We start from the raw sequence: 17,621 nt of genomic DNA, 5'->3' as shown, positions 1-17,621 counted from the left end.
AATTTCAAAGCTGGTTGGCTGATGTTCCGTGGAAAGCTCAGCAGCGTGCCCTATATATTGCAAGAGATGAGAGGGATCGGCTTCTTTCTGCATTGCAAAAATGTACTCCAGCACCTTCTCGCTCTGCTTAGCGCTTCTGTTCTGTTGTGTGTATGGCACTCCAGTCTCTGTAAGTACAAACCCGATTTCTACATGCTCGTCTCCATCCAGAGACAGCTCAGTCCTTGTACTGCTGATGTTTTATTCTCTTTCAGGTAGGGCACGTCTCAAGTGAAGCTGGTAAGTGGTCTGTGAACTCTTTTGAGTTCTGAAGCATTTTCTTTTCCTTGATGTGTGACACCACGTCTGAACACACAATGTTTTGTCTGTCTTGCAGCAGCAGATGCTGACGCTGGTGAGATAATCAAAGACATTCCAGACATAAACTCAGGTGAGTTCATGTCTAAATTCTCATAAGGCTTGATAAATTGGGAAAAAATGCTGAATTTTCAGTATTGTGTGTGACTAATGTTCAGGTAGCTCATGGTAATAAGAGAATTATAGTTAAGTGAGCTCTGAACTACCTCCCTCTGGCTATGACACATCAATCTATCCTAGGACTGTAAAAGCGGTTGTTTATTGATTAATGTTGATGTTTATTAGATCTTTATTAGATCTTTATTGAGCTTCTGTATAAGTGGTAAAGAAATGAAATGGAAATGACACAACACACTGTACTGTCTTTCTCTGTTTGTTTTTATTTCTTGTAATGCAAATTTCCATATATCCTTTGATGGTTCACCATACACTGTTCTTCCTGATGCACTGCTCATTATTACTCTGCTTCTCTACAACACTACCTCATTGTGTGACTGTTGCGACTGCCTGATGGCAAGCAAGAGGCTATCAAACTAGACATGGATAATGGTGGTCACCAGATTTCTGCCACCAAAAATGCAGACATTGATGAGTAATAAATATTGAGCAGAAACTACTGTTACTTTTACGCCTGTCCTTATGTTTCAGTGTAAAGAGGCCAGTCCTTCTTTATTTTCTGTAAATGCCCAAGGACATTTACCGTAGTTACCAAGGCTCAGTATGATTTATAAGGTGAAATACGTTTGATATTTCATTTACCTTATCTTTCATGAAATTACTTTTCAGCTGCTGGACTGGACCTCTTTCAGGGTGATATCTTTCTCCCTGTAAGTAATTAAAAACTTTATGTCTATCACTTGTCCTAGCTGGTACAAATCAGCCCATGTCCCCACAGCAGATGCATCACCAGCTGTTAATTCACTTTTCAGCAAAAGCAGCGAAATGCCCTCAGAAATGAGACTTACAGATGGAAGTTCCCTGTTCCCTATATTCTGAGTGATAACCTAGGTAATGTAGACACTTTATTCAGATTTTAGCTCCAATCCTTATTTGCACTGGAGACACTGTGATAAAAAAATTTGCCTTGCTCAGAACTGGTTCTCTCATATTAAAATTCACTAATATCTAAATTACTCCTTTATATCAAATCCATTTTTTTCCTTCTACAGCTATCATAAAAAAACACAATTAAATTAAATCCAATAATTTTTCTTTTCAATCATTTTTCTTTTGGTCTCATGAGTATATTTGTGTGCATACCTTACCTCTCCAGGGTGAATGACTTGCAGTCTGTTAAAAGTGCTTTCCTGATGCATGTTTTCCAGATCTGAATGCCAAAGGAGTCATTCTCCAGGCATTTGAAATGTTCCGTCTTAAGTCTTGCATTGATTTCAAGCCATATGAAGGAGAGAGATCCTACATATTCTTTATAAAAGAAAGTGGGTAAGGTTTATATCAATTTCTGTTTAGTTTTGCTGTGTAGAATAAGCTGGGAATTCATTCCATCTGACTTCAGCAGTCTAGAAGTTTAGCCTAAGTTTGTCAGCAGAGAAAAAGGGGACACCAAGAAAGCAACCCATCTTACCTTCTTAGACACAGAGCTTGGAACCAGTTGCCTCCCTCTTCTGACTGCAGAGGATGTTCAGGTGGTGAACTTGGAATGGGCATCTGATGTTCTGATGGTTACTCTTTGAGAAGATGAATCCCAGAACCACCAGGTTTTCGTCAACTGCTTCTACTATCCTACTTTGTCATATTTGCCTTTTCAGTGGTGGGTGAAACAGCCCCCATGTACATCCTCTTAACTTACCAAGAATGTGAATAGCCAGAGTTTAGGTTTTGAAATCTTTGGAAAACAGGGCAAAATAAGCTGTGGAAAGCCAGTTTATTCTAATATTTCTGTTGTTTTGATGTGGATCTTCTTTAATAAAAGGTTCTTTCAAAATCTGGAAGGGTTTTATACTCAGAGATTCAGATTTTCCAGAACCGGAAAGATTTTTTTTATTTCCTACATCTAAACATGTTTTGAAAGAACATCTAGAAATGCACAAAAGTTGTCTCACTGTATCAGCTATGAGTATTTCTTGTTCTGCTAGAAATTCATCAAGACCTATAGGCACTGATATATCTACCCTCAGCTCTTTCTTGGGTAATATGTCGTATGACACTTCTCTTAGAAGACTGCAAGCACCATGATTTTCGACAAGTTGGTGCTGAAGAGCCTGGTACTGGAAACTCCCTGGTAGCAGCTATTCAAGAGACCATAAGCTCAAGCTCTTTGTTTTCAGTACCCACATTACTGTGTTCAGAGCTCCTTCAATAAGCTTGACCTGACACTGCTTTGTGATGTGCAAAAGAAGCTACAACCCAGGCAGAAGCTCTTTAGCAGCTGCCTCTCACATCACCCTCAGGCTACCCCAAAAAGATCCCAGTGAATTGGCTGAGGAGCTCCTTTCCTCCTCAATCATGATTAGCTTCTGCTGAGACATGGATAAGGAACTTGGCCTTCACAGAAAATCATATTTTCACACCTATGGCCAACGCATTAGTTAGTTGCTGTTAAAAAGGACCAAATGCTGCTGTTCTAAATCCTCCTAGATCCTTTCTCTAGCCCAAGTGAGTGCAAAAAAGCTCAGTCTGTCTTGAGGAGTTTACTGTTTCTATGATTCTTGGCATATTTCTTAGCAAAATGGCAGCTGATATAGGACTACACTTCTGTGGATCTCAAAAATCGGAGGTCAGCTTGTCTAACACAGGAGATCTAAAGAACTGGCCTTATGCAAGTGGTAGCCAGTATGTTTCTGGGGCTCAGATTGCTTTCAGAGCTAGGTATCCATAAAGAATCAAGGCACTTGGTCAGCACCTAAATAATGATATCTGTTGGTCCTTTTATATTTAAACTTGTTTTGATACTACTTTAAATCCAGTGAGGAGACTGAGAACTTAAATACAGAGAAGAAAACTCTACTTAACAGACAGTAAGATCTCTCTCTTTCTCAGGTGTTGGTCCATGGTGGGGGACCAGCAGACTGGACAGAACCTCTCTATTGGGTCAGGGTGTGACTACAGAGCAACTGTTGAACATGAGATCCTGCATGCTTTGGGATTTTACCATGAGCAGTCGAGGATGGACCGGGATGACTACGTGAACATCTGGTGGGATGAAATTATTACAGGTGGGTTTTGACCTGCAAGTCAGATTTTGTAAAGTGCAGGCTCATCAGTATCTTATTTACCCACTTAGATTTTAAGTCTTTCTTAAAGATATAATTTTAGAAACACTGGGCCACACCTGAGACAACTGTAAATCATTTTGCAGATGTAGCAGGATTTTGATACAACTGCTCTGGTCAAAGACCAGAGACTGTCTAAGGCCAGAAGAGAGAGACCCTGCCTGGAAGCCAGAAGGCTTTATTTGCCCTTGGCCCCAGGACTGGTCTGCTCTCTGATTTTGAACAAATCCCCTCCACTCCCTAAAAGTCTGTTTTCTCTTGCCATGTAATGCAAATTGTAAACATACTGGGATGGTGCGTCGGGATCCCGACTTGTCTTGAGCTTTGAGGTGGTTTTTCTTTAACGAAAGGTCCTCTCAAAATTTCAAAGATTTTAATCCTCAGAGATTCAGGTTTTCCTGGAACTGGAAAGATAACTTTGTCCATAAAGACGCCTCAAAGTGATTAGATCAGACAGGGCACATAAAATAGTGCTCTTCCCTGCTCTCCCCAGCCTAGTGTGTCTCTGCAGGTTCTTACCTTCATGTTTAGTTTCACCAGATCCAGTGGTCTTATGAGTTTCAGCAAACTCTCCACAGTCCCCTGGGTCTCTAGACAGTTTCTTCTGCTGTCTCCTTTCAGGTTTGGTTCCATACTGCTAAGTGATTTGAAAAAGAGTGAATGGGATTCTATAACATGTTCTGAAAGGCATGCTAGCAAAGACTAAACTCTTGCTCCCGGTGGTGGTGCTTTAAAATGCCACGGTAGTGCCAATGCAGCAAAGTTGCCTGCTGTTGCTCATGCTCTGTGCAGACAAACTGATCACTTCAGTCTCCAGGGTTATGCACTCACCATGTTTGCAAATGAGTGAAAAATACATGTGAAATAGTCATCAGAAAGGAACAAGATTCAGGGAATGCTGTGTTCTCTTTCGGATAGATAAGAACAGCTGGTACAAGCAATTTCTGCTGACTTCGAAGAGCAGTATCTGGTATTTTGAATTGCTCCAAGTTGAAGGGCCAAGTGCGTTACTGCTTGCCTCTAGCCCACAATTGCAGTGTCTTTCAGGAAGGCTGAGCAGTAGATGGGATGTGGATATTGCTTTTGCAGAACACTATTTTTATTGTTAGGAGCAGCACTAAAAACAATTCACATTTTTCCTAATTTCATCTTCTCTTGGAAAATGGTAATGAAGATGATGTTGAGGGTAATAGTACCTAGGCTCTGACTTTTGGGCCCCTTTTTGCAGTGCACTGTAAGCAACCACCTCCAAAGCAAGAAGACTTACAGTGTACTTATAATGCACTATTGCGAGTTCCATGAGGTACAGAGGTATGGAAAATCTCGACAAAACTGTGCCAATTCTCCATCGGTTTTTTTCCCCCTCTCCAAAAAATATATCATTGAATCCTCTCAACTAATCTGTGGTGTATTCAGTAGTGACAGATCTGGAACACAAAAAAATGCTACAGATGATGGACTTTAGTGTGACATTATTCTCAGTGGAGTCCTTGGGTTGGCCTGATATCATTCCAGTCAATTCCTATATTCTGTAGGTTTTTATCCATACTGTAGAGTGTCATTTTTCCAGTTAGGCAAATTCATTAAGTAGTTAACTTCTACTGAAGCCATCCTCTAAAGGGAAATAAGGCTGATATGGTTGTACTCTGTGTGTGTGTGTGTGTATGTGTGTGTGCACACATCTGTTCCCGTATTAGTGACCTGCAATCCCAAATTTAATAGCATGGTAGCGGTTTTTGCCATAATGCATTTTCATAAACTGCAGTGCAAAGAGCTGGTTGGTGAGAGAAGAGATCCCCTGTTCGTGCTGCTGTTGACTGAAAAGCTAATAAGCCTATTAGACTTCACAGCCAACACACAAGACAGCCTAATGAAATAGCTTCCTCACTGTGTGGTGTATTTCTTTTAAACACAGGTAGAAGTAGCCCTTTGCCTGGCAATGATCTTAAAACCCAGAATCATTCCACATGCCTGTGTCCTGCCAAGATTTTGTCCCCAGTTATAAAAAGTGATAGGATTTAATTAGCGAGATTCTCACCCTTTTAGATAAAAGGTGCAATTCAAGTACCTGCAAGAAAACAATCCCAAGCTCTTATACAATCTCCAGGCTTGGACTGAAGACCTTTGCGCCCAGAATGGACTTGCAGAAGGGAAGGGCAGTCTTTACACAGAGAAGCTGTAATTATCCACTGAGCACAGTCATGTGCTGTTTCTTCTTGGAGAGAGAATGCAAAGTACTCCAAAAATATTCGTAGCTGGAAATTCTGGCAATCTCTCTTTACTTCCATACCAAAGTATGTGAAATGGCTCCCTCTCTCTACCCTAGCAGACACCTTCATAATGAAAAAACTTCAAGAAACCATGAGAAACATGTTTCCAAAAGACATTTCAGTAGAAATAGCATAGTGTGAAAATATTTTTTTTTTTTTACAGATTCTCAACATATTCTTTGCTTGAAGGAAGAACAGAGCCTGGAGGCACTCCAGGACTGTCCTACCTGTCTGCTTAATGAGTGGAGGGCGCCAGGGCCTCTCCTTGTCCCTGTATGATCTAATATCCTGGAAAATGTTTACATCTATATTCACAGGCTCTGGAATGGAGTACATTAATCCTTAAATTTAATCCTCCAGGATGCTTACTACTACACCATCTAATCTGGCCTCCTATATATCCCATTCTTTACAGCTGATTGATATTTGATTTTTAACTTACTGAAGTCATGTGTGAGGGCCCAGAACTGCAATCTAAAGACACTGCTTTGTTGTCCAACTGAATTCATAAACAAATCTTGCTAAATTTGAATATTTTCACAGAATCACAGAATCACAGAATGGTAGGGGTTGGAAGGCACCTCTGTGGGTCATCTAGTCCAACCCTCCTGCCAAAGCAGGGTCACCTACAGTAGACTGCACAGGACCTTGTCCAGGCGGGTCTTGAATATCTCCAGAGAAGGAGACTCCACAACCTCCCTGGGCAGCCTGTGCCAGTGCTCCGTCACCCTCAGAGGGAAGAAGTTCTTCCTCATGTTCAGACGGAACTTCCTCTGCTTCAGTTTGTGCCCATTGCCCCTTGCCCTGAATTTGATTTTATTGCAAAGTAATTACTTTTGTGCATATCAATTCTGCCGCAGAAAACTGTATCCATGGGTCCATTCTAAAGCCATTTCCTTTCCAATTTCTCATAAAATGAAGCACTTTTCTGTTCTTTTACTAGGCAGAGAGCACAATTTTCTGAAGTATGATGATGGCATCATCACTGATCTGAACACCCCCTATGACTACGAATCGGTGATGCACTATCAACCATTCTCATTTAACAAAAATTCAAGCATCCCCACAATCACAGCGAAGATACCAGAATTTGATGATGTAATTGGACAACGTCTAGACCTCAGTGCCATTGACCTGGAGAGACTGAATCGCATGTATAACTGCAGTAAGTCGTAGTCTAACCACGGCAAACTGTTTCTTTGTCTATACTTGAGCCTGGCTGGTTCACCTCCCTTATGTCTCTAATGGTATGGGAGAGGGCCTGTGGTGTAGAGACTCAAAGTTTTTACTCCGTCCTTATCCCTCTCTTTGGCTCTGCTACTGTCGTTACTTTTGTAAAAGTCCAGTTAGTCAAAGAAAGTCATTCCATTCACATCTACTCATCCATGTTACTCCTAGGGGTTCAGGCATGTGGCTGTGTGCTGCTGGTGTGTGGGGTGCTTCATTGTACTTTGGTGAGGTGAATGCAACTGTACTTTGTCCTCTTTTACTGACATTTGGTCTTAATTAGATTATTTTATATTTTTTGCCAACCACATCCTGGGCTGCATCAAAAGCAGCATGGCCAGTAGGGTGAGGGAGGGGATTCTGCCCCTCTGACCTGCTCTGCTAAGACCCCCCCAGGAGTCCTGCGTCCAGCTCTGGAGCCCTCAGCAAAGGACAGACCTGGAGCTGTTGGAGCAGGGCCAGTAGAGGCCACAGCAATGATCCGAGGGCTGGAACCCCTCTACTGGGAGGAGAGGCTGGGAGAGCTGGGGCTGGTCAGCCTGGAGGAGAGAAGGCTCCAGAGAGACCTTATTGCAGCCTTTTTCAGTACCTGAAGAGGCCTACAAGAAGGCTGGAGTGGGACTTTTGACAAGAGCATGTAGTGATGACAAGGGGTAATAGCTTCAAACTAAAAGAGGATAGATTTAGATTAGTATAAGAAAGAAATTCTTTACGACAAGGATGGTGAGGCACTGGTATAGGTTGTCAGAGAAGGTGTGGGTGTCCCCTCCCTGGCAGTGTTCAAGGCCAGGTTGGATGGGGCTTTGGGCAACCTGGTCTACTGGAAGGTGTCCCTGCCCATGGCAGGGGGGTTGGAACAAGATGATCTTCAAAAATTCTTTCCAACCCAAACCATTCTATGATTCTATGATTTTACACCTGAGACTGGTGAAGTCTAGATTCTGACTGTTTTGCTAAGCTGGTAGAAGGTGTTATCACCACGTGTGATTGTTAGCGAGAAGTTATCTTCCCCATGGATCTGTCAACAGAAGCATCAACTTGCAGGCAAACTCAGCTGAACTGGCCTAAAGTAACTGGGTGGACTTTCCTTGAAACAGATTAAACATTGCTCATGCTTATCAAGCGGACAAGTGAGCCATGGACAACAATAACCTCCAGCAGAACAATGACTAAATAGAACACTGCTGCTGTTCACAAAGAAGTGCCTTGTCTCTCCAAGGCTTACAAGTGGGCACAAAGACAGCCACCACCACTCACTGTGCTTCAGCTGCCACATGGGAGTTTGTTAACTTTCTGCAAAGTGGTCAGATGTTGGTAGCTTTATGCAGGGAATGTCTCCAGGAATCAAACTTTTCCTGTTTTGAGACTCTGGGCTCACATCTGCTGTCAGTGAAGTCTTCTCTACATTACAGCTATACTAGTGTAAACAAAACCCCCCAAAATTGGAGCAGAAATTTTGTTTTAAATGAGGTACTACTTTGGAGGTAACTGTGTGTGCATTTTTTTCCAGCTTCAACTCACACTTTTTTGGACCAGTGTTCGTTTGAGTTTGAAAATATCTGCGGCATGATTCAGGGCACCAGAGATGATCTAGACTGGGTCCATCAACAGAGCAGTGCTACAGGGCAGGAAGACCACACACTTTCCAGGCGCTGTAGAGGTAAAACAAAGTAACAGAACACTTTCTTATAGAAATGGGATTGGCTGGAGTAATGGTCCCTTGTGGATGTCTGTACCGGTTTGTGTGCTTTAAATACAGCGTCTTTAACAACTTCTCTGAAACTGTCATTGTAGCCAACCGTTGAGAAAACACAGCACTGGCTACTCTGAAAACACGGGATTAAATGACCGTATTTAATACACTACCCAGCAAACATCCGAGTTGTAGTGTTTCTGGTTAAGCAAAAAGCCCTTTTCCTTTGCACGTGTCTTGGCACTGTGAGTGTGAGTTTATGGTTGCACTTGTTCTCTCATCAAGATTTTTCAACCTAATGGAATGTTCTCTACACGAGCAAGATAAAAGAGGACAAAGAACAATCTTAACTAGAGGCCTTTTAAATATAACCTGGAAAAGTATTTACTGCAATTTCCAAAGTCTGAGTAAGAGTTATGTTACCCTATGATAAGAAAGAAATGGCACTTATAACCACTCATAAACATTGTGTTTACACAGAGAATGATAAATTAAGATTAAGGAGTGCTGGTTCTGGAGTCAAAAGAAAGTTGCAAAATATTTTATGGTAGGAGTTTAGGGATAGTTTTCTTTTTCATGTGGTAATTTTACCATTGTTTAAAGGAAGAAAATCTCAAAAAGGGTGGAGTCAGCTCCAGTCACAGTTGCAGGGTACTAGCTTGCAAGTGAGACTAAAGACTAAATCCCAAGAAACAGTTCTGAAAAATAAGACGGTGATTTGTCATTATTTAGACAGGGAAAGCTATTACAGATTTAAAAAATAAAAGTTACTTTTGTTGTAAATTTTGCCAAAGTTCAGAGTGAAGGAATCCTGCCTATAGCACATTCAAACGTGCTGTGTTACTCTTTGGTAAAGGAAAAATTTGACTTGCTGCACTCAGGAGTAGACTTTTTCTCTTATGTGATCCACCCACTGGAAAGAGGAACAAATCCTCAACCTCTTATGATGATGGTACTAGTCAATCAGGTCTGAGAATGCAATATAACTCAAAAAAACCGATCTGACAGCTTCTATAAATACATGCTCCTAACCCTCATCTGACTTTTTTCATCCTTTTTTTTTGTCTCCATACAGTATAATAGTAACTGAAAAAGAATTCAGCTGAGCTGTTTGAGATTATTGAGTAAAATCCAACCCTTCTGAAGCAAGCATTTACACTTATGCTTCAGCATCTAGTGACTTGATGCAAAATCAGTGCTGATGTTCTCTGAAGAGTACCCCTCTGGAGAGGGGTAGGTGCCTCTGAGGATCTCCAGAGAGCCTAAATGAATTGCATGAGTAGGGAGTGCCTCTCCTTTTGGTGACCTTCAGAGGCTCATTGACTCCTTCAGGAATTTAGACATTTTTAGAGTAGCTTCAGCAGCCATCTCAGGTGGGGGCTAATTCTAGGTTTCTAACACAGATGGATTGTATTTTGTCCGAACAGTTTGACTGCTTTGGTTTTTTGCTTATTACTAGCTAAACTGAAAGAGGGAAAGTACAGCCTGATGCTTAGAGAGGTGGCAGCTTGGCTCTGGATTTGAGCCCTGTATCCCCATGCTGAAATCTGCTAAAGCCAGATATTAACTCCCAGAGATGCTTAAAGTTGCCATTGTCTGCCTTTCTTATCAAAAAGGAAGTAGAGCCTAGATCATCTGGAGCTTTGATACCACAAGAAGCAACAAAGTTAGGCACCTGAAAGAGGCTCACGGCCCTGTTTCCCACTTCGAGCAACAGTGATCATACTTCTATTTAACATACTTAAATTTAACATAAATTCGACTTATGGTGGTGTCATACACGTGCATAAAGCAATTGGGTATCTTCAGCAAGGTTTCTATGGGTATGAGCTCGAAGTATTTCTACTGTGTGGGAGGCAATGGACAATATTCCTCTGATATGGTTAGAGCGAACACGATAAACATCTTGGACAGCTCCACTAGCTATGCAGAAGGCCGTACCACGTTTATGCAGCTACAGGTTTAACTCATGATGCCCCAGAGGTTAGCTTGGACAAGAGTCCAAGGAAGCAACCCCCAACAGAGGAAGCTTTCATACAACAGCTAAAAGTAGTTCACATGTTAATTTAATCGTAGGCTATAATGAATACCGAAAGAGCAAGGTAATACAGATAAGATGTGACAAGTCCATGTGATGCCAAGATAAGATAGGTGTGCAAATGGTGAATCACTTTTGAATATAAGAATAAAAGTAGACATTTAAAACACTTCAGAAGTGTAAAGAACACTTCAGAAATTGTTAGTAGGAAATTATGCTAGAGGGGTAGGAATTCATAACTAATTTCCCCAAGCTGGGAAGCTGTTTTGAAAAGTCTTTGGGTAAGCTGTAAAAAATAGCTTCCTCATGTTCAAGGTCAGGAAAGTGATAGTTCTGTGTCCAACCCATTTTTTTAGTCTTCATCCCTGATAAGATATTATCTTACTCTTTACAAGGTAATGTAGCATATGATCTTGAAGATTGCATTTTTAGATCATCTTTAGTATAAATCAAGTAAGAAATACATTTGCAAATTACTTGCAGTTAGCACTAAATCCTCTGTCTCATATCTCTGACATCCCTGAGGCATCCATCTTCCAACTAGACCAACTAACACAAAATTGACATATGCTGCCAGCAATGAGTTCTGTATATAAGCTGAACTACTAGTCCTGTTCTTATCCCAGTCTGTCTTGGATGGTTATCATATACCGTTTCCTCTACTATTCATGTTAAGTACTACTCTTATGTCTACTGGAAGAGTGGAGTTGCAATGATTAATTTACACCATGCAGGTAGCAGCAAATCTGGGAAAAGACAGTGACACCCTACACTTTCTTCACAGATGCTGGCTATTTCATGTATTTCAGCACCAGCTCTGGCAAGGCAGATGAGGTGGCAATCCTAGAGTCTCGAATCCTTTATCCAAAGAGAACTCAGCAGTGCCTCCAGTTCTTCTATAAGATCACAGGAAGCCTTTCTGACAAGCTGGTTGTCTGGCTTAAAGAGGACGATGGCACTGGAAATGTTCGTAAGATGAGGAAAATTCAAACCTTCCAAGGTAATTCTGGAAATATGAGGAATACATAGAATACGGGGAGAGAAAAGGTTGTCTTACTGAGTCCATGAATGCAGTGAAAATCTCAGAAGATTCTCCTGAAGCTACCAGAATGTCTTTCAATCCGGCTAAGAATTCTGGCATTACGTGAGTGCAGTTTGCAGTGAAACTGTGGGGTTGTAATAATGAAATTTAGGTGCTCCACAGCAGAAGTCACAATGTTCCTAATAATGTTATGTTACAATCAGTGACTGGGAGGGACCCCAAACTCTGCTGGAGACCAATTGACTAGATTTCCACTGGCTGTTACATGATCTAACAGTGAGCTGCTCAGATGTAAATACCTGTGCTCGTCTGTAGTCAATAAGAATCCCAACCTGATTTTCATATGGTTTGAAATGTCAAAATATATGTAACTTCGGAAATGTGAACTGAATTCCCACTTAGGATGATTTTGCTAAATAGGACAAATTCAGCCGCTGTGGCACTACGCGTTTATGTTGTCAAAACCCAATGATAACCTGCCTATATCAGGCTGCAGCAGTTTGAAGGGATGGAGAAGTCCCTGGAAAAGTGGCAACAGTTAATTCTAACACGTTGGGTCATTGATTCCCCTCCACTTGTTCTGTCTTGGACTTTAGCCTGTTGCCGTTTATGTCAGAGACTGCTGTTCACTAATGTGTCAAGAGTTCCTAAAACAACGCATTTAGATGATGAGGCAATGTGGGTGTATTATAATGGCAATAGCAGCTTAAGATCTCTACCCTTCAGGACTCTGTGAGAGGTCCAGTTTTCTAAAAATGCAGCTGGAACGGATGGCTAAGAATAAGTTGCTTCATAGAATCACTAATCATGCTGAAGTCAAACTTTTGCTTTCCTTTTATCAAAGCGGATAATGACCATAACTGGAAAATTGCCCATGTAACCCTCAATGCTCAGAAGAAGTTCCGGTACCTCTTCCAAGGACTAAAGGGCGACCCCAGCTCTTCATCTGGTGGGATTGCTATCGATGATGTCACACTGACTGAAACCCCGTGTCCCACAGCTGTGTGGGTCCTTCGCAATTTCAGCCAAATCCTCGAAAACGGATCAAGTGATGTTATTCAAAGCCCTCGGTTTTATAGCCCTGAGGGTTACGGTTTTGGTATAAGCTTGTATCCTGACTATGAAATTAGTGGCTACACTCGCATCGCCTTTCACTTGTGCAGTGGAGAGAACGATGGTGTTCTGGAGTGGCCAGCTCTGAACCGCCAAGCTGTGCTCACAGTGCTGGACCAGGACCCTGATGTCTTAAAAAGGATGTCCTCAAGCAAAAGCTTCACCACAAGCGAAGACCATGTTAGCTCAGGTGAGTGGTATCTGCCTGGAGGAATGATAAAAATGAAAGCCAAAGAATCTACATGAGAGGATTGAGTGTAGGACTCAGAGCTGGGCAACTTTGGCTGCATTTCCCAATTTGGGACACTTTGCTGTGTATGATTTTCTTGTGTATGACTCAGAATTCTAGCATGTGGAAGATCATCTAGTATGAAAAGTGATGCATAGAAGGTTGGTGTTCTTATGAACAATCCCTGGGATATCTGAGTTTGACTCTAAATACAGAGTTCTCGTAAGAGCCGACATATCATCATAGGATGATGCAATGACAGCAGGGTGCTGTATTGCATTACTCAATCAACAATAATATATGTTAAAACTGCATTTCGGAGGCTTGGTTAACTTGAACATAGATGGTCTACATGCACAGAGTTCACACTGTAGTTGTATTTAAGAAAAAAATACCTGAAAACACCTGTGAGATCAGTCTGCAGCATTTGAAGCCTGTCTTTCCTGGCTGGGTGTAGACTGCAGATTATGAACTCTTTCACACAGGGACTACCTTTTAACTCCAGGTTTATGCAGCACGCAGCACCATAGTCACACATCCACCCCTATGCTTTCCCATGGATGTGTTAATTCAAAGAAATAAGAGCAACAGGACGATACTGAGTTTGGTACAAAATTAAATACTAGAGATGTCTCCATGCCTCTTCACTTTTTCCAGTGGAAGTTTAGTACTAACTTTTCCAGTAGGAGGTTTTAAATCTTACATATGAATATGTTTAACAGAGCCATAGCAAAGAAAAAAATCTGCTACGCTCTAAACCATAGGTACTTAAAAACTGGTGAGGAAGTGTTCTTACACAGAAAGGAGCTCTTAGCTGGTGATAATGAGGAAGTTAGTTGCAGCTGGTTAGTCCTCCATGAGAGGGGAGTTGTGGAATTTCAATACTCTCACATAGATGGAGTCCTCATGCAGACAGTATCTAAGGATCCGCTTGCACCCATGGTTTGTCAGCCCTCTGTGATTTGTTTGGGCATTTCAGCTCTGAACTTGATTTTACAGCATAAATACCATTTAACACTGTAATGCACAAAACTTCACATGATACTTCCAGCTGCAGATCTTTGTGGTTCTTGTTTGTCACTCATATACTCTTTGCAGATGCTAATGGAACCTTAATATGGGAGAAACCATCAATTGTTGGAAAATTTGATGCCTCATGCGATTGCTATAGAAGTACATCCCGGGGGTGGAATAACTTCATATCTCACAGCCAGATGAGACGGAGAAGCTTCTTGAAAAATGACGACCTGATTATTTTTGCAGAATTTCATGGTAAAGACCCTCTTCCCAATTATCCTCACAAAAACAAACCAATGATCCTTTCTATCTCTTTTCATACCTTCAAGTAACTACTGCCACCCTTTTCTGAGACGTCTTCTCTTCTAATGGGGATCAACTTTTAAAAACATTTCCGTGTCTTAGTTTCAGATGAGTGATGTTGACTAAAGTGATTGTGAGTTCAGAGGAATCTAAATGGCAATGATTTACTGAAGGTTAACTTGTTGGACACCTTTAAGCACCCTAACCACTAGCTCTGTCCATTTCTAAGCATTGAACATACTCAAAGGCCTTCCTTGGTGTGTTATTTTCAAACAGAACAGCCACGCTTGGCATAATTTTCAAAGTACACAATACCACTGATTTACCTAACTAGTTACCATAATTTCATTATTGTTTTCTATCTTGTGCTTTAAATATGCAGAACTTACTGTGGTATGGCAAGATCTCTATAAAAGGCAAATGGACAAGGAGTACCTTGCAGTCCACAAAGCACCTTGTAAGCCCCTGGTATGAAGAATATTACATATGGCATTACGCGCTCTTATCTGATGTCTTTCTTCTCTCTTTCATTTTTCAAAAGATATAACTCACCTCAATAACACTGAAGTCCCTGTTGAACCTGAACAATCTGCCTTCAGGGAAGGTCCCATTCTTGAAAGGCAGAAGAGAGCAGCCCAGGATATGGAGCTCTTTCAAGACCGACTGCCCTATCTGCAAGACCCGTGTGACCCAAACCCTTGCCATAACGACGGAGTCTGTGTGAATGTGAAAGGAATAGCAAGCTGCAGGTACCACGGACCTCTTCTCTGCTTGCCTTAATTTTTTTCTGAACAAAATGATGCAGCTAATAAGTATTCAGCGCTACAGACCTGAGAGGTCTGAGCCACTAGGTCTTTAAGGAACAGTGGGAACAAAGCACTTCACTGTGATGGTTTCTACCAGCAGTCATCAGGGGAGACAAAGAAACCCCATTCTGTGGTGCTTCCAGGGTATGTAAATAGCCTCCAAACAAGGTGAGGATGTTGTGATGTGAACCCCTCTAATGAGAACTGCCCGTCCAGGATAGTGAGTGTGAAGACCTTGAGGTGGGCCTGTAGGGCGGAACAAAACTCCTGATCCATGTGAATCTATACTTTATTTTCTCAGGTGCCCATCAGGACAAGCCTTCTTCTTTACGGGTGAGAGATGCCAGTCAAGGCAGGTCCATGGGAACATCCTGGGAATGACAGTTGGTGGAATTGCTGGAACCATTGTCTTAACTATTGTCCTCCTTTCCATGATGGCTAGAAGATAAAGAGCTGCAGGTGGATAAATCTTTTCCGGGTATTTTTCCATAATTCATATGACATCAGTTTTCCGTGAAAAACGATGAATACAACTTGCAGAAGACCAGTCAGCATATGGATGAAATGGTCTATTAACATCTTGGCAGCAGTCTGTTTGCTCTGTAGGATGTGACAGTTAAAGAACATCATGTCGAACTGCTGTCTAGTGAAAGTTCATACCCTGTCTCTCTTGTGTATTCTTTGAATGTTTCGTTTCTTCATCCAATAGCAAGCAGTAGTGCTGGGAGTCCATGCATTTACTCTCAACCACAATTCAAACTTAGATTAAATAACTGATAGAATCTCTCAAAACACTGGAAAATGTCACACAGAAGCACATATATTGAGATTCTAGCAATGTTCCTGTAGAAATTACTCAAGAAATCAGAAGGCTACAAATACATAGGTATGTAAATCAATACCTCAACACTTGTTTTCCACAAAGCTGTGCTGATTTACAAAATCAGAGTCCCTCTTATGTAGGCTTCACAGTAAACAACTGCTATGTATTTTTGGCCAATTCTGTAGCAGGGAAATAATTTCATATCAAAGGCAGTTGTCTTTCTAGAAGACCTCACCATATAAGGTTTTCAAATATCCAAGTGTAAATCTATTCTCTGGGCATAATCCAAAGTTCTTTAAAACATCTGTAAAGCTCTCTTGATTTCAGCAGGCAGTGGATGAAATTGGAGCAGATCGTCAGTTATCATAGGATTGAATCTCTCATGGTTACCAATAGATTCATATTTCTTTGGTACTGCAGGTTGAGGAGAGGGGTGGGAGTGCAGCAAGATGAAGACTGGGTCTGTGATAGTGGTGGGTGCTGGATAAGGGGTTAACACCCTACAACTTACTGGAGATGGCAGGAAGCCACGGATCAAGTATGTCCCAAGTTCCCTGCTTTCAAGGGCTCTAACGGTTTCCACACTTGAAACTTCGTTACCCAGGTTTCCTCCAAACACATTGTCTTTTTGTCTGCATATCGGAACATAAGTTCAGAATGTAACTGATGAATAACGACAGAGGGTGAAGCTACCTTGTATTTATGAGATATGTGCCACAAGGGAAGGCAACCAAGCAAAAATGCACTCTCATGGCAATAGGTAGTACACAGGGAGTTGGTTTCTACTTGATTTTACACTTGGATTCAATGTAAGTAAGTACAAACCATTCAAATTATGGTGTATTTAATTTAGGCATTACCAACAAGTTAATACTCTGTCCCTCTTATTCTCCACATTTGGAATAAAATCAAAACAAATGTTTGTATCAGCTTTTCCTGCAACATGTCTGACTATCTCGCTGGACCTCAACAAAGGAAAAAGATAGTTGACAGATCCACAGAATCACAGAATCACAGAATGGTAGGGGTTGGAAGGGACCTCTGTGGGTCATCTAGTCCAACCCCCCTGCCAAAGCAGGGTCACCTACAGCAGGCTGCACAGGACCGCGTCCAGTCGGGTCTTGAATATCTCCAGAGTAGGAGACTCCACAACCTCCCTGGGCAGCCTGTGCCAGTGCTCCGTCACCCTCAGAGGGAAGAAATTCTTCCTCATATTCAGACGGAACTTCCTGTGCTTCAATTTGTGCCCATTGCCCCTTGTCCTGTCACTGGGCACCACTGAAAAGAGTCTGGCCCCATCCTCCTGACACTCACCCTTCGGATATTTGTAAGCATATATTAGGTCCCCTCGCAGCCTTCTGTTCTTCAGGCTGAACAAGCCCAGCTCCCTCAGCCTTTCCTCGTAGGAGAGATGTTCCAGTCCCCTCACCATCCTTGTAGCCCTCCACTGGACTCTCTCCAGTAGCTCCT

At 41.8% G+C, this 17,621-nt stretch overlaps 1 protein-coding gene across 2 annotated transcripts; it reads left to right on the top strand.

Moving 5' to 3' along the window:
• Positions 1–100: 100 nt before the first annotated feature.
• MEP1A (meprin A subunit alpha) lies at positions 101–16,049 on the top strand. Of its 2 annotated transcripts, none has more exons than XM_009937830.2 (14): positions 101–169; positions 255–279; positions 383–430; positions 1,144–1,184; positions 1,287–1,365; positions 1,683–1,800; positions 3,358–3,533; positions 6,804–7,025; positions 8,598–8,747; positions 11,603–11,818; positions 12,705–13,163; positions 14,301–14,474; positions 15,064–15,271; positions 15,630–16,049. In XM_009937830.2, exons 1-14 carry the CDS (start codon positions 101–103, stop codon positions 15,775–15,777), a joined length of 2,133 nt encoding a protein of 710 aa, XP_009936132.1. In that variant the 3' UTR covers positions 15,778–16,049. The 2 variants fall into 2 exon arrangements, with proteins under 2 accessions (XP_009936132.1, XP_075267099.1); XM_075410984.1 differs by having other exon boundaries at positions 377–430.
• Positions 16,050–17,621: the final 1,572 nt, after the last annotated feature.

The sequence above is a fragment of the Opisthocomus hoazin genome, chromosome 2 (assembly GCF_030867145.1).
Source record: "Opisthocomus hoazin isolate bOpiHoa1 chromosome 2, bOpiHoa1.hap1, whole genome shotgun sequence".
Classification (NCBI taxonomy): domain Eukaryota; kingdom Metazoa; phylum Chordata; class Aves; order Opisthocomiformes; family Opisthocomidae; genus Opisthocomus; species Opisthocomus hoazin.
The sequence above is the reverse complement of the archived record's forward strand: the minus strand, read 5'-3'. Positions and strand labels throughout refer to the sequence as shown.

Bases quoted from the DNA above. Each gene is read 5' to 3' on its own strand.
- MEP1A (XM_075410984.1), top strand. From the start codon at position 101: ATGTACTCCAGCACCTTCTCGCTCTGCTTAGCGCTTCTGTTCTGTTGT. The intron at 7,026-8,597 runs GTAAGTCGTAGT...ATTTTTTTCCAG, and splicing joins GAATCGCATGTATAACTGCA to CTTCAACTCACACTTTTTTG. The intron at 14,475-15,063 runs GTAAAGACCCTC...ATTTTTCAAAAG, and splicing joins TATTTTTGCAGAATTTCATG to ATATAACTCACCTCAATAAC.